This window comes from Notamacropus eugenii, chromosome 6 (assembly GCF_028372415.1).
Source record: "Notamacropus eugenii isolate mMacEug1 chromosome 6, mMacEug1.pri_v2, whole genome shotgun sequence".
In the NCBI taxonomy this organism is placed as follows: Eukaryota; Metazoa; Chordata; class Mammalia; order Diprotodontia; family Macropodidae; genus Notamacropus; species Notamacropus eugenii.
The window spans coordinates 173370184-173386377 of record NC_092877.1 but is presented as its reverse complement, the minus strand read 5'-3'; the positions used below and the strand labels follow the sequence as shown (position 1 = coordinate 173386377).

At 39.9% G+C, this 16194-nt stretch overlaps 1 protein-coding gene across 7 annotated transcripts in view; it reads left to right on the top strand.

Annotated features, from left to right (window-relative positions):
• The first annotated feature begins 623 nt into the window (after positions 1 to 623).
• The window catches only part of IL1R2 (interleukin 1 receptor type 2), an 87425-nt gene continuing 71854 nt past the window's right edge, over positions 624 to 16194 (top strand). For 3 of the 7 annotated variants that reach the window (XM_072621581.1, XM_072621582.1, XM_072621580.1), the window contains exon 1: positions 14238 to 14530. In XM_072621581.1, coding sequence (XP_072477682.1) covers positions 14517 to 14530 — 14 coding nt within the window. In that variant the 5' untranslated portion in view covers positions 14238 to 14516. Of the gene's footprint in view, positions 692 to 14236; positions 14722 to 16194 lie in introns of those variants that run through there. The other 4 variants (XM_072621585.1, XM_072621579.1, XM_072621578.1 and 1 more) reach the window with 4 other exon arrangements.

The following is a 16194-nucleotide window of genomic DNA, read 5'->3' as shown; positions in this document are numbered from 1 at the left end:
TAGGGGTGTCAGGGCCAATCAGGTCTGAAGGACAACTTTGTCTCTTTTTAGGGAAAGCAATTCCATATTGGAGGAGGAGGATCCACCTCTACGCTGGAAGTATGTAAAAATCTATCACAATAAGCATTAAAAGTTTGATGTCAACCTAGAAAGGTATCAGTTGCATAGGTTTGTCATCTTTATTAATGATTTGGATAGATACTCTGATTGCATGCATTCTACAATTACAGAATACAAAATTTAGGAAGAAATGACCCTGTTTGAAGGATTCAGAATTCAAAAAGATCTTGGCAGGATAGACTTTTGGGCTGATATAATAAGATGAAATCAAAAAGGCCTGAAGGTAAAGTCTTACATCTGGGTTTGAAACTCAATTTCACAATTATTAAAAAATTTAAATCCAGAGGCTCCTGTTTAGTCATGTCCAACACTCCATGACCCTGTTTGGAGTTTTTCTTGGCAAAGAAGCTGGCAAAGAAGCTTTGCCGTTTACTTTTCCAACTCATTTCACATGTGAGGAAACTGAAGCAAACAGTTAAGTGACTTGTCTAGGATCACACAGCTGTTAAGTGTCCAAGGACATCAGGAAGATGAGTCTTCCTGACTCCAGACCCACCACTCTATCCACTGAGTCACCTGGTTGCCTTAACTCAGAGGACCTGAGTTCAACTTGCTACCTGGATGATGATAGGTAAGTCACTTCATAGGCCCAAATTTCTTTATCTGTAAAATAAGGGGGTTAGACTAGATAACTTCTGGGATTCTTTCTAGTTCTATATCTATGACTTCTAAAGTTTCTTCAAGCTCTAAAAGTATAATTCTACAATGTAAGGCTTTTAGCGGAGAGCAAGCTCAATCTGAACCCCCAGTGTAAAAAGGAAGAAAACAAAGTTCAGGATCATGAAGGGCCTTGGTCTCACACCATGCAAGGGCAGAAGGAAGAAAGAGGCAGAGTGCTGGATTGGAAATTAGAGGCTGGGTTCAAATGCTAGCTTTTCTACTTACTGTGAGTCCTTTGCCAAGTTGTTTAATTTTTTTTTTTTATCTCTGTTTTCTTATCTAAACATAAAAGAGTAGAGGTGGAGGGGGTAGGTGGGTCAATTTGATGAATTCTTCCAACAACTTAATGAGAGGATAGAGTCTGTCAGTAGGGAAGTGAACAGAGTGAGGAAGACCTGAGCTTAAATCTGGCCTCAGACACTTACTAGCTGTGTGACCATAGACAAGTCACTTAACCCTGTTTGCCTCAGTTTCCTCACCTGTAAAATGAGTTGGAGAAGGATATGGTAAAAAGACCTAAAATGGAGTCATAAAGTATGACATGACTGAAATATGACAACGAAAATGGGGATAGTGATAGTATCTTGAAGAGTTATTGTGAGGATCAAATGAATAATATTTATAAAATTACTTGGCATATAGTAGACACTATGGAAATACTAATTTCTCCCCCATCTCCACCCCTCCCCCACTTTCTTGTAGAGGCATAAGCTTTTGTTTGGAGGTATCTGAGGGGACACACCCTCATGGAACGTAGGCAGGTCTATTAGCATCTGCTAGTTATTGGCACAGAGAAGCTAGATGATGAATTGACTAGAAACTCAGGTGGATGGTTTCTAATAATGTATAAAAGCTTATTTGTCCTTAGAAACTTAATAGCTGTGTGATCCTAGACCAGCTATTTGACTTTCTCTTTGACTTTGACAAGATGGCTGTAGTTCAGTCATGTGCAACAATTTGTGATCCTATTTGGGGTTTTCTTGGCAAAAATAGTGGAGTGGTTGGCCATTTCCTTCTCCAGATCATTTTACAGATGAGAAACTGAGACAAACAGGGTAAAGTGACTTGCTCTGTGTGACACAGACTGAGGAAGAGGAGTTTTCCACTTAGCTTTTTCCTTGATAAGACAGAAAGTCAAATCAATGAATATTTATCAAGTACCTGCAGCATATAAAAAAACTATTCACATACATGACACATACCCCATATGCTGGAGATAATCTAGACAAATTAGAGAGAAGGCACCAAGGTTAAGGAGGACTGAGAAAGGCTTCTTGCTGAAGGTGGGATTTTAGCTGAGATTTGAAGGAAGCCAGGAGACAGAGGTGCAGATGGAAGGCATTTCAAACATGGACAGTGAGTGAAAATGTACCCATTGGAGTGTTTGTTCAAGGAACAGCAAGGAATCTAGACTAACTGGGTTTAAGATATAAGGAGGAAAGTAAAATATAAAAAAACTAGAAATGGAGGAAGTGGACATGTTACAAAAAGCTTTAAAAACCAAACAGAAGATTGTATATCTGATACTTGATATAATAAGAAGCCATTGGAGTTTAATAGCAAAGTGGAAGAGGGAGACATGGTCGGTGCTAGTTAGGATGATAATTGTAGACTAGAATGAGCAGAGACTTGAGGCAGAGAGACCAACAAGAAGGGGATGACAGAGGAACCTGTACTCATGCACAGTCTTTTCCATGAACACTTAATATTGATGTGTGGCATGACAAAAGCAGATGAACATTTGCTGCATACAAACCTTCTGGTAGTTCATTAGTGAGCTTCAAACTCCTGTGTGGACATGAAGGATTTCAAATTCCATAGGTAAAATAGTCCCAGAATCTAGCTTTCTACTCAGAAAAGGGAAATTTTCTGGGTAGTATCAGCTTTCAAAGCTGCCTCATGGGTAAATCCCAAATTCAAGAGGTCTCAAATTGGAAAGTTTAGCGATTGTATTTTCTGGAAAATAAAAGGGATTTCCTGATGCTGTATACTCCTTGGAGAAAGAAGCCAACAGCTTCCTTCATAGAATCCTACTTGGAGAGCTAAGTTCATTACTTACTCAGTAAATTCAGGTCCAAGGAGGAGCTTGTTTGTTAAAGAGCCCCTTAAATTATTCCTTTGTGAAGGAATCTAAATCACAAGGTGGTATTATGAGTTTTGAAGGATAGGGGAAGACAATGTATTAGATTGCAGAAAAGAGAATTGAGAGCCAATTGTTAAATTTTCAATGTGAGCTATAAATTCAGTGTAAATACTTCAGAAATTGGCAAATGCTACAAAGTAAGGCTGAATTTGTTGTTGTTTTGATTGTTTAGATTTAGGAAGCTGATGGAAAAATGTTAATAATGCAAATTAAACTTAAAGGTGTGTCTAGTATATAGTTTTCCTTCAGAGAGCTGGTTATTAAACATTTACTACCACACTTTTGGTAAAGGATTAATCCACTAGATTATTGTAGGGTTACTATTCATCAGATATATTTCCCTTCCCAGGGGAGCTGGTAGACTGAGTGCTTTATTTTCTGTATTTGCGTGGGGGTGGGGGGCTGCTTCTTTTACTCTTGCATTTTCTTTGGAGTGGAGTTAGAACTATTCTGTTCCTAATGTGCATTTGACATCTTTGGTGTTTGTAGGGCGACCTGTGGATTCCACATTTGGGGAGACCTAAACACAATAATTCCAAGATGAAAACATAGAGCTGCACAGAAAAAACAATTCTCTTAGGACCAGGTCTCCAGGATTGGATCAGATTCATAAATCCAGAGTCCTTGGCAGGAGCATAGGTCTTGCCATAGGCCATGGATTTTATGTTACATGAGGAGATCAGACTGGTTGTCTTCTATATTTATGTTCCTATGATCCTATGAACTGGAAATGTTTAATCTAGTGAAGGCAACACTTACGTAGCAGCATAGTAGTCACCTTTAAGGATTTGAAAGGCTTTCTCACGGAATATGGATTAAACTTGTTCCATTTGGCCCAAGAAAAAGGAACTAGAAACATGAGGTGGAAAGTGCAAAGACACAAATTTAAGCTTGAATTTAAGGAAGAAAATTCTAGCGATGAGAGTTATTTAGAAATGAAATGGGCTGCCTCAGGAAGGAGTTTCCCTTTCATTCATGGTTTTCAAGCAAAAATGGCATGACTACTTGTGAGTTATGTTGTAGAGGAGATTATTTTCCATTTATACTCTGAACTAAATCACCACTGAGATTTCCTCCAATTCTTAAGGTCTGTATGATTCTAGACATTTTCTTGACAGTTAGCTGTCATAGGTGAGGTGTAATTTAATATGAAGAAAACAGAAATTATGGGGCAAATTCCAATAAGGAAACTCTGCTTATGTAGATGGGCCACTCAGCTATAATTTAGCCTTGAAGAGTTGCCTGGGTGCACCAAGACTAAGTGACGTTCCTCATGGTCACACAGCAAGTATGTATCAGGCAGGGCTTGCCAGATCTTTCTGACCCTGACGTCAAGTTTTCATGCACGAGTCATGCTGCCTTCACTATGAGTCATTTGTCATTCTCATCCTGCGCTCGTCCTAACAATAACTGAGCTCAGTTGCTTTAAGGAAATGAGGTATTAATTAATGGAGATTCTAGGAGGAATAAAGGGGAAGCTAGGTGATGCAGTGGCTAGAGAGCTGAATATGGAGTAAGGAAAACCTGAGTTCAAATCTGACCTCAGATACTTTCAAGCATCTTCTTTTCCTAACTGGGAAATAGAATATTAAGGGCCAGGTGGTTTGGGGGAGACTATGTTAATGTGGGTATTGGAATGTGTTAATCTTGGGGTCTCATGAGTTATTTAAGATCAGTTCCTGGACAAGTTGCTTAACCTCGTTCCCCTCAGTTTCCTCATCTGTAAAATGAGCTAAGAAGGAATTGGCAAACCACTCCAGTGTCATTGTCAAGAAAACTCTAAATGGGGTCATGAAGAGTTGGACACAACTGAACAGCAACAAGAAGGAAAATAAAACTTAATTTAGGAGTATGGACAACTGAAACATAGCAGGAAATAGGAGTTACCAGGAAACAAGAGAACTAAAGACAAACTTGGCCTATTTTACAATTGCCCTGAGAGCTAACTAGCCTAGTAATTAATAATAAAAATAATAGACAGCATTTATATAGTGTTTGTTATGTGCCAGGAAATGTGTTAAGTTCTTTCCAAATAATATTTCATTTTTTCCTCACATTTCCAGCTGCTTTAGTTTCATAAAAGAGAATCATTTCAATATATAGCAGCCCTGACCAAAATGGTAGCTGCATCTTTCATCCTCATTTATGAAGAACTGAAACCTGAGCATTGAGTATTAGATTTAAAGTCTGAAAGATTCAGGAAAAAAAGGGGAAGGAGGTGCTATTACTATCCCTATTTTATAGTTGGGGAAATGGAGGCAAGCAGATGTTAAGTGACTCGCCCGAGATCACACAGCTAGTTAGTATCTGAGGCTGGATTTGAATTTAGCTCTTCCTAACTCCAAGCCCCACACTCTATCCACTCCATTACTTAGCTTCCAAAAATTGTATTAGTATTAGTGTTACACAAGATGGTGGTGGTGGTAGTAGTAGTAGTAGTAGTAGTAGTAGTAGTAGTAGTAGTAGTAGTAGTAGTAAATATGGTACCAAACATCCTACGGACAAAGTTGATTGACTACATTTACTTCTATCACCACCAAATCTGTGGTACTATTTGGGGAATTCCTCAATTCAGAGGTCCCAACACCCTCTTGGAGACCAGTTTCTCCCATCTTGGTCCAATGACTAGAGGTCAATAAATCAGGCAGCAAGACTAGAAGACAAAGTTTAATTAGCATCAATTGATGGGTAAGAGCTTAGATACGAACATATATGTTGGGTCTTACACATAATCAGGTAACTTTTTTTTTTTATTAATTTTTAACATTTATTTTCACACAATTTTGGGTTACAAATTTTCTCCCCTTTTCTCCCCTCCCCCCCCCAAACCCGAGCTTTCTAATTGCCCCTGTGACCTATCTGCTCTCTCCTCTATCCTTCCTCCCTGCTCTTGTCTCCGTCTTCTCTTTTGTCCTGTAGGACCAGATAGCTTTCTTGACCCCTTGACCTGTATTTCTTGTTACCCAGTGGTAAGAACATTACATTTGGTCCTAACACTTTGAGTTCCAACCTCCTTAGCTCCCTCCCTCTCCACCCCTTCCCCTTGAAAGACAGGCAATTCAATATAGGCCATATCTGTTTAGTTTTGCAAATGATTTCCATACTAGTTGTGTTGTATAGGACTAACTATATTTCCCTCCATCCTATCCTGTCCCCCTTTACTTCTATTTTCTTATGGTCCTTTCCCTCCCCATGAGTGTCGACCTCGTATTGCATTCTCCTCCCCATGCCCTCCCCTCCATCCTCCCCCCCACCCTGCTTGTGCCCCTGTCCCCCACTTTCCTGTATTATGAGATAGGTTTTCCTATCAAAATGAGTGTGCATTATATTCTTTCCTTTAGTGGAATGTGATGAGAGTAGACCTCATGTTTTTCTCTTGCCTTCCCTCTTTATCCCACCACTAATAAGTCTTTTGCTTGCCTCTTTTATGGGAGATAATTTGCCCCATATAACTTCTCCCTTTCTCCTCCCAATATTTCTCTCTCACTGCTTGATTTCATTTTTTTTTTTTTAATATATGATCCCATCCTCTTCAATTCACTCTGTGCACTCTGTCTCTATGTATGTGTGCGTGTGTGCATGTGTGTGTGTGTGTGTACTCCCACCCAGTGCCCAGATACTGAAATGTTTCAAGAGTTATAAATATTGTCTTTCCATGTAGGAATGTAAACAGTTCAACTTTAGTAAGTCCCTTATGATTTCTCTTTGCTGTTCGCCTTTTCATGGTTCTCTTCATTCTTGCGTTAGAAAGTCAAATTTTCTTTCCTGCTCTGGTCTTTTCATCAGGAAAATTTGAAAGTCTTCTATTTCATTGAAAGACCATTTTTTCTCCTGAAGTATTATACTCAGTTTTGCTGGGTAGGTGATTCTTGGCTTCAGTCCTAGTTCCTTTGACTTCTGGAATATCCTATTCCATTCCCTTCTATCCCTCAATGTAGAGAGTGCCAGATCTTGTGCTATCCTGATTGTATTTCCACAATACTTGAATTGTTTCTTTCTAGCTGCTTGCAATATTTTCTCTTTCACCTGGGAATTCTGGAGTTTGGCCACAATGCTCCTAGGAGTTTCTCCTTTTGGATCTCTTTCATGCGGTGTTCTGCGGATTCCTTGAATATTTATTTTGCCTTCTGGTTCTAGAATCTCAGGGCAGTTTTCCTTGATAATTTCATGGAAGATGATGTCTAGGCTCTTCTTTTGATCATGGTTTTCAGGTAGTCCCAGAATTTTTACATTGTCTCTCCTGATTCTATTTTCCAGGTCAGTTGTTTTTCCAATAAGATATTTCACATTATCTTCCATTTTTCGAATCTGCACGGTATGTTCTGAGATATCTGTCTTTCTCGAAAAGTCCTTAGCGTCCATCTGTACCATTCCAGTTTTGAAAGATCTATTTTCTTCAGTGAGCTTTTGAATCTCCTTTTCCATTTGGTTAATTCTGCTTTTGAAAGCATTCTTCTCCTCATTGGCTTTTTGAACCTCTTTTGCCAATTGAGTTAGGCTAGTTTTCAAGGTGTTAATTTCTTCAACATTTTTTTGGTTCTCCTTTAGCAGGGAGCTGATCTGCTTTTCATGCTTCTCTTTCATCCCTCTCATTTCTCTTCCCAGTTTTTCCTCCACCTCTCTAACTTGATTTTCAAAATTCTTTTTGAGCTCTTCCATGGCCTGAGCCCATTGGGTGGGGTGGGACACAGAATCCATGATTTCTGTGTCTTTGCCTGATGGTAAGCATTGTTCTTCCTCATCAGAAAGGAAGGGAGGAAGTGTCTTTTCTCCGAGAAAGTACCCTTCAATAGTTTTATTTCTTTTCCCTTTTCTGGGCATTCTCCCCTGCCAGTGGCTTGACCTCTGAATATTCTCCTCACACCCACCTCACCTCCTGATCCTCCCAGCCAGCGCTTGGGGACTGAGATTCAAATGCTGCTTCCCGCCTTAGGGCTTTTGGCGGGGGCACGGCTGCTATTCTGTGTGAGAATTAAGTTCAGATGGTCAGGTGGGGGCAGGGCTGCCTCTCAGGCACAGTTCCCTCAGGGGGTTTATGCACAGACCTTCCACAATGGATCCAGGCTCCCGCCCGCTTGGGGAGCCCCTGTCTGCAGCCACCTCTCAGCTTCTATCTCCTGGGGGGGGGGGGGCCCGAGCCATGGGGGCACCCCACTCCCCTCTCGACCCGCCAAAGAGACTCTCTCACCGACTCTCGTCACCTGTGAGTGGAGGGGCTTGTGCCGCCGCTGGAGATCCCGTCTCTGAAGCCTGCTCGGATCTGTACCTCTCGGAGCCGCAGCCACCGCAGGTCTGAGCTGGGCTCCGCGTCCGCAGCGCAACGGACCCCCCGCGAGAGGTTTGCAGGTCTCTCCGGAGCAGAAATCTCCCTCGCTCCAATACTCTGTGGTCTCTGGGTGCAGAATTCGCCCTGGCTTGGTCCCCTCTAGCTGTTCTGTGGTTTGTGTGTTCAGAGCTATGTGTATGTGCGTCTTTCTACTTCACCATCTTGGCTCCGCCCCCAGGTAACATTTTTTAATCAAAAGGAGACTATTATTTGCTTTCTCTCATTGGGAGATGGAATATTAGGGAAAGACTGTCAGGTGATTTGGGGGAGAATATGTTAACTTGGGGGCTGAAATTTGTTAACCTTGAGGCCTCATGAATTTTCAAAGATCAGTTTTCTTCCGGTGGAGATGTTTTCTTAGTAGTTTATGTTATCTGAATATTCTGGTGGGGCAGATGTCTAGGATAGTGGAGGCCTTCTTCAAGATAGAAATCTAGTAAGGCTCACCCTATCTCTGGTGGTCAAAAGATCTCTGTTTACACAAGTCCCCTTTGTTTCTTTAACCTCTAAGGTTGCTTTTTTTGAGAGATGTTTTCCCCAGACTCAGTCTACTTCCTCCACAATACTGCTTTCTCTATGATGAGTCCTTCCTCAATCCCCTATAGTATTTGAAGGTCTGAGTTCAAATCCTGGTTCTGATATTGATGACATCTCTTAAACAAGGATAATAATATAGCTATTATCTACCTCACTGGTTTGTCTGAAAAACACCTTTAAAACACTATGATTTGTCACTTGTTTGGATTACTGGTACATCCCACTGATGATACATGATTAAACATTCCCTTAGGAGTAAAATATTTATACAGATATAATAGTGCAGATAAAGTAAAATAGAAAGGGCCTGGCCCTGTGATTTCTAAATCCCTGATTGAGAAAACTCCTGTTATGGATATGCCAGTACCTGGGCAGCTTACAGTCTTAGAACAATGAGGTTAAATAACTTGTTCAGGCTTGCACTTGAGGAGTTGAACCAAGGTCTTCACAGTTTCATGAGTAATTCTCTATCCACTATACCACACTGCTCTCAAACTCTCCCTATCTGACATTGGCATGAGACCTGACCCAAAGTTGCCTTAAGCAGGGTTCCTTTGTACACACTCCAGAAGCCATGGACTCCTCAATAGGTTGGTGATCCTACTATAGTGGAAAAAACATTGAATTTGGAGTCAGGCAATCTGGGTCTGAATCCTAATCTCTGTGACTTTGGGCGAGTCATTTACCTTCTCTTGACACCAATTTCCTTATCTAAAAAGTGAAAGGACTGGATTAGATGATCATTAAGCTACCTCTAAACTCTAAATCCTGTGTCCTCCTCTTATTTCTGATCTTGGATATTCTCTTCTTCCTTTCTCTCTTACCCAAATGAATCCAGAAACTTTGGAAACTAAATACAAGTCTGAGTATCTTGTACGAATGAATCTCTATGCACATTTTTGCAATACTGATAATGCTTCTTAAAGAAGCTCCAGTGAGGTAATATATCTTTAAAAATCAACACTGTGTCTGGTAGTAGTGATAGCTGACATTCATCTAGAACTTTAATGTCTGCAAAGCCCTTTACCAACATCTTTTGGTACTCACCACCACTGTATGAGGTAGCTAAAATCTCCAGATGATAGTGGAGATGTCCTCAAGATAGAAATCCAGTAAGGCTCATCCTGCTGTCTTTGCCAATATGAATGTCTCTATTTACACAAGTTCCTTCTGTTTCTTTAACCTCTAAGGTTGATTTTTCTTGACAGATGTCTTCTCCAAGAAAGTGTCAGAAGCAGAACCAGAACCTATGCCTTTCTTTTATTTTAAATTCACTACTCTTTCCATATTATGCTATCCCCTTTTTTTTCTTTTTGTCCTAAGAACTTCCTCTCTTTTGTGGTCTCATACATGTAGTGGTAAGATCATATTTCAGAGCCATAATTAGGGTAGGGTGATCAGAGCTCTGTTATAGGGCACTGACTTAAAGGAGGGGATGCTTGTGAGGAGGTACATTTCCTTTATTTCTTGTTTTCACATAGAGAGACCTCATTCCCTTGCTCAGCCTTAGACTATCAGTCCTTTGGGATTGGTTGCTCCATCCTATTTTAACTGCCTACACAGTTAGACTGGCCTCTGCAGTTTCCTTCCTTCCTACTATTTTCCCCTAGATGGAGGAATTCTTAGTCACATCTATTCTGTATTTTAAGTCATGAAGGATTTCATCTGCTCTTTTCCCACTCCTCCTATCTCAAATTTGGGCATGAAGTCAGCCAGGGTCACCTTCCTTCATCCTTTTGCTATACAGTGAAAGGAAAGGGGGAAGGACCTTTTGCTTATTTCTTTTCATTGGTTGCTGATTCTTGAACCTATAAAGTCTCTTTAGAGTCCCCCAAACTTGAAAAATGAGGTGTTATCTGCTCAGTTCTTACAGTAGGCATCCTAAATTATTTTCTCCTGGAAAATCAGAGAAATTTCAGCAGGGCTTTTATACTTTGTAGGTCATCCCTTTCCCATTACATCATTGGGGATGGAGGGAAGGGAAATCCCACCCAGCTGCTGTGGATAATAGTGGAAAGAGATCCTAAGGGTGTCCCACATGACTCCTCTGGAGTCAGATGAGGCAGGGCAACTATCTGAAAGACAAAAAAAAGCTTACTTTTCTTCTTAGATTTTATGCCAGGAGCAATGCTTGAGAGACTGACTTTTGGGTGACTTGATTCTGAAATTCTTCTTCCTAAAAAGACCAAGTAAGCTATTCCTTTGTGATTGTACTTTATCCATAGAAAGAGTTGTACAGACCTCTTTTTCTAAATTACAAGATTTACAGCTGTGCCTCTACAAGGGGACATCCCTTGTTGACCAAAACATGGCTTAAGTACTTGTTGGAGTTTTCTACAAACGTAGTGGAGCAAGATGGACTAAGAGAGATGTGTTTATATGGACTGCAGAAAGCATGGTTGATTTTCTGGAGTTCTCTGTCTTGGGATGGTCTGATGATTCTAGACAAAATTTTCTGGCTAAAATGAATCCACACTGGCTGAAATGAATCCACGCTGACATAACATACTTGTCTAGATCCAAACACTATGTCCTTTATTTCTCATCTAAACTTTCTTTTCTTCCTTCATTCCTTAAATACAAGTCCATTAAGGGCTTACATACAGAGGATATGCTGTCTGCCATTAGAATTTTCAGTCTAGCAGGTAGGACATACAAATATATATACATAAATATAGTGGGTATTTTATTTTGAAAGATGGGGGAGAGAGACAGAGACAAACAGACAGACAGAAAGGTGCACTCATATACAGAGAGACAGAGAGAGAGAGAGATTTTACCAACAATTAGCCCTGGGAACAAAAATGTTAAGATAAGTATAATATAATCATTTTGTGTGGCTCAACAAATGCTATTTTGATGCATTAATGTATTTTAACAGATTTATTAATTACCAAGCCAATTAAATGAACTATTAGGTTGGCTCTTTTATATGCCAATATTTCAACAGCCTTCTGGTTGGTCTCCTTTCCTCAGGTTTCTCCCACCAACTGTCAAATAGAATTTCCTAAGGCATGAGCTTTTTCATACCATTTCCAACTCCACTGGCTGGTACAAGAAACTCCACTGAATCCCTGTTACCTCCTGAATCAAATATAGAATTCTATTAAAGCTCTTCATAACCAGGTCCCTTCCTCTGTTTCTAGTGTTCTAACACTCTACTCCTCTCCGTGTGTTGTGTGATCCAGTGACTCTGGACCCGAACTATTCCTCGAATAAGACTTTCCATCTCCTCACTGCATTCTCACTGACTGTCCTTATGCCTGCAATACTACCCCTCTTCCCCTCTGGTTTCCCTGGCTTCCTTCTAATCTCAGCTAAAACCCCACCTTCTGCTCAAAGCCTTTCCTTAATCTTTTATGCTATCTCCCATTTATCCCATATACAGCTTGTATTGTGAATAGTTGTTTGAGTGTTGTCTTCCTCATTAGAATGAATCCCCAGAGGAAAAAGACTGTTTCTGCTTTTCTTTAAATTCCCAGCACTTAGCACATCACATGGCCCACAGACCATGCTTAACAAGTAGTTGACTGATTAAATAACAGTGCTTCAGTTTTCCTCATCTGTAGAAGAAGGACGTTAAAGATGCTTTCCTGCTTTAATATTCTATAGCTCTATGACTCTTCTCATTGTGTGATGTCTCATTTGATTGGAACTGAATCCTAGAAATTGCTATCTTCTCTAGTTGGCAAAGGAGTGCAGCATAGTTAAATTCTCTATTTTCTTCAGGATATTCATAGGGCCCTAACATCATAGATTTGAAGTTGGAGCAGAACCTAGCACTCTTTGAGTCTAACCCAGGCCTGCACAACATAAGGCCCCCACGCCACTTGCAGCCCACCAAAGGATTTCAGGCAGCCCTTGAAAAATCTAGGGTTGCCACTGTGCACTCTCTTCTGTTTGTCACGTGACTCATGGCAACCAATCATTGTCAGTCTGTTCCTAGTCTAACTTATCTGTGGCCCAAAGCAGTTTGGTCTGTTTTAATTTTGGCCCCTACCTACTGCCAAGTTGTCCAGGTCGTGTTTAAATCCTTCATTTTACAGATGAGGAAATTGAGGCACAGAGAAAGGAAGTTTTATTCAAATAGACCTGTTTGGTTTCATTAAATTTGCAAGAATTATCTAAAAACCCATTAAGCTCCTTCCGTCTCTCCTTTTGCAAATAACATATGTTTGATAAATAGATCCTGCCATTTGTTACAAAGCTAGTAAGTATCTGGGGCAGTATTTGAATTCAAGCCTTCCTGATCCCAGTCCTAGCCCTACATTCATTATATCACCTAGCTGCCTCCACTATCTAGTCCAATTCTCCTTCTGTCCCCATTTTACAAAGAGTAAAACTAAAATCCTTAAGTGTTTTGTCCAAAGTCACACATACAGTAAGTATGAGATTTGAACTTAGGGCGTCCGACTCAAAAGGCAAGTGTGTTTCCCTCTGTGCTGTAGTGCTTTTTGTATTGCTGTGCTAAGGCCAAGGTTAGTCTTCATAATTTAGCAGCATTCAGTTTTGATTGTCTCAGTGTTGTTTCCATGTATATGACTGCTCTGTTTATTTCTATGCTGGGTCTGAATTAGCCAATGCTTTTTGTGAGGCTTGAATGATATAATATACATACATACATACATATACATATATATATATATATATATACACATACATATACATACATATATATATATAAAGTGCTTTGCAAACGTTCAAGAGCTTTAGAAATATTAGCTATTATGGCCAAAATGGGAATATGGAAAGATTAAGGGACTGGGAACAAAAAGATCCAGGTTCTAATCCTAGCTCAGATCCTAGTTTTATGACTCACTTTACCCTCTCAGAGCCTCAGGTTCCTAATCTGTAAAGTAGAAAATTGACTATTTAACTCACAGGGTCATTGTAGCGAAAGTTAACACTATTCCTGCTGGGCAGTGAAGGCCATCAACTCTCCCCATTCATTATCTTAGTATAAAGCCCTTTCTTATGTTAGACACTGTTCCTAAGTCCCTAGAGAAAAGGAGCAAAGGGAGTTGGGGTGAAAAACCTCATTCAGTCACAGGCAGCAGGGTCCAGATTCTGGAGTTAATTGCCTTATTCAGATAAACATGGCCTGAGGTCTCTAATTCAAAACTCAGCTTTGGGACTGGCTCCAGAAAACTCAATTAAAGAAACACTAATAAAACTCTCAAAAATTCCAAAAAACAGAGTAAACAACATGTTGTTAGAAGTCCCTAAGCAAAACAAACCCATCATAACCTGGTTAAATGGTCCATCCCCCTTGAGACCTAATGTTTCAATGACTAAACACCCCATCCATCATAATAATTCAGGCTTTACTGAAATACCACCTCTATCATCTGGAAGTACACAATGTGTAGCTCATTATACACACATGCACACTCAAATAGGGGAAATTGAAGCAGAAGTTGCTGTCACTTCCCTTTCTGGGAGGGCAGAGAGCAGAGAGCAGAGGCATCCAATAGGACTGGTGCCCTAGAGAGGTGCTCTTTGGGGAGGAGGAAAGAAAAAGGTGTGTCAGCACAGTCAGTTTTGGGACTGACACAAACCTGATTGGGAAACGGAGGAGTGTGTGTCGGGGTGTGTGTATGTGTGTGTGTGGTGGAGGAGGGAGGTGAGGTAAGAGCCTATAAATCTACTGCCACAAGAGCTGAACCCTTGAGCTGAAGGGAAAATCCTTGCCTGCAGCCTCCTGTTCACAAGCAGGGACAAAGTAAAAGAATGCAGAACCACAGGTAAGGAGTTTTGAAGATAGAAATGGAGGAGAGAGTGGAGAAATAGATGCTGTTTCCATTAAGAGGACAATAATCTCTCATGGGACACGACAAGAAGAGGTGAATATGTTCTAAGCATATTAGAACCACTACTTCTCATCTCTTCTTAGAGTACTTATCTTTAAAGAGCTCAAGGAATTATCTAAATGTAGGTGAGTCTATTTATTTTTTCAAAAATTCCTTTTTTCAACAAAATTGAGGGGTTGTTGAGATTTGCTTAGGGGCTTTCCATCTCCATCCTTTGGTGGCCCTTTCACTGTTCTATGTGTTTTGTCCTCTTCTTCTAGGATGTGTCCTTTCTAGCACCTAGTGATGGGTAGCATAATAGGCAAAATACTGGAGTAGAATTCAAATGACCTGGATTCCAGTCCTCCTTCTGTCACTAACAACATGACCCTGAGGAAACCACTTAACTTTCTTAAGACCTACTTTCCTCATCTGTGAAATGAAAATGCCAGCATCTGCTCTACTAGCCCACAGGGTCGTTGTGAAGGTCAAATGAAATGATACATATCAAATAACTGTTAACTGTAAGGCTTAGTAAATATTATATTATAATAAATATAATAATATATATTATGATAGTATGTTAAATATAATAAAATATATTATATCATAATAAACATTATATTATGATAAATATAATAAAATATTATAAGCTATGTAATAAAATATTATATTACAGCAAATAATATAATAAAATATACCATTATAATAAATATAATAAAATATATTGTGATAAATATTATACTATAATATAATACTATACTATAATAGTTTAAAAATACTCTCAGATGTCCTCACTACTACCCTGGCTGTGTTCATGGCCCCCTACTTTGCCTTCTACCAGGGCCAAACTGCCTTTCCCATCAGTTGTTTTCTTGCAGGGCTGTTTACTTTTCCTTCTTCTTTGTAACTGGAACAACTTGTCTGCCTAACAAACATGGAAATTGAAATCAATTTTTTAAATCTCTATGTAATTCCCTCTTAAATCATTCTGCTTCCTTCTTGGTTACTTAAGTGGGATATAAACATATGGAGGAACTGTTAACTATAGGAGAACATAGTAGGGAGATAAGCCCTGTGTCTAGTTTATGTGACTCCTAAGTATGTTAACCATAGGGCAGTTAAGTGGTACAGTGAATAGAGTGCCAGGCCTGGAGTCAGGAAGAGCTGAGTTCAAATCTGGCCTCAGACACCCACTAGCCATGTGACCCTGGGTAAATCACTTAACCCTGCTTGCCTCAGTTTCCTCATCTGTAAAATGAGCTGGAGAAGGAAATACTAAACCACTCCAGTCTCTCTGCCAAGAAAACTCCAAATGGGGTAAAAAAGAGTTGGAAATGACTCAACAATAACAAACACGCTAACCATGGTACGTTGTGAATAAGTTCTTTGTGTTCCATTTATTTAGCTTAAAAGAAGTTAGGGAACATAATGAAATACTGGTCTAAGGTCAGCGGTGAATGTAGGAAATTGTAAGTAGACTTTTATCTTTTGCTTACATAGACTTCTCCACCAGCTTCCTCTCCTTCCCTTAGCTCTTTTTTCCCCCAGTGCCCTCAGTCTCTTTCTTCTTTTCTGGTTCTTAGAACCTACCCTTAAATACATCCTGCACATGAAGG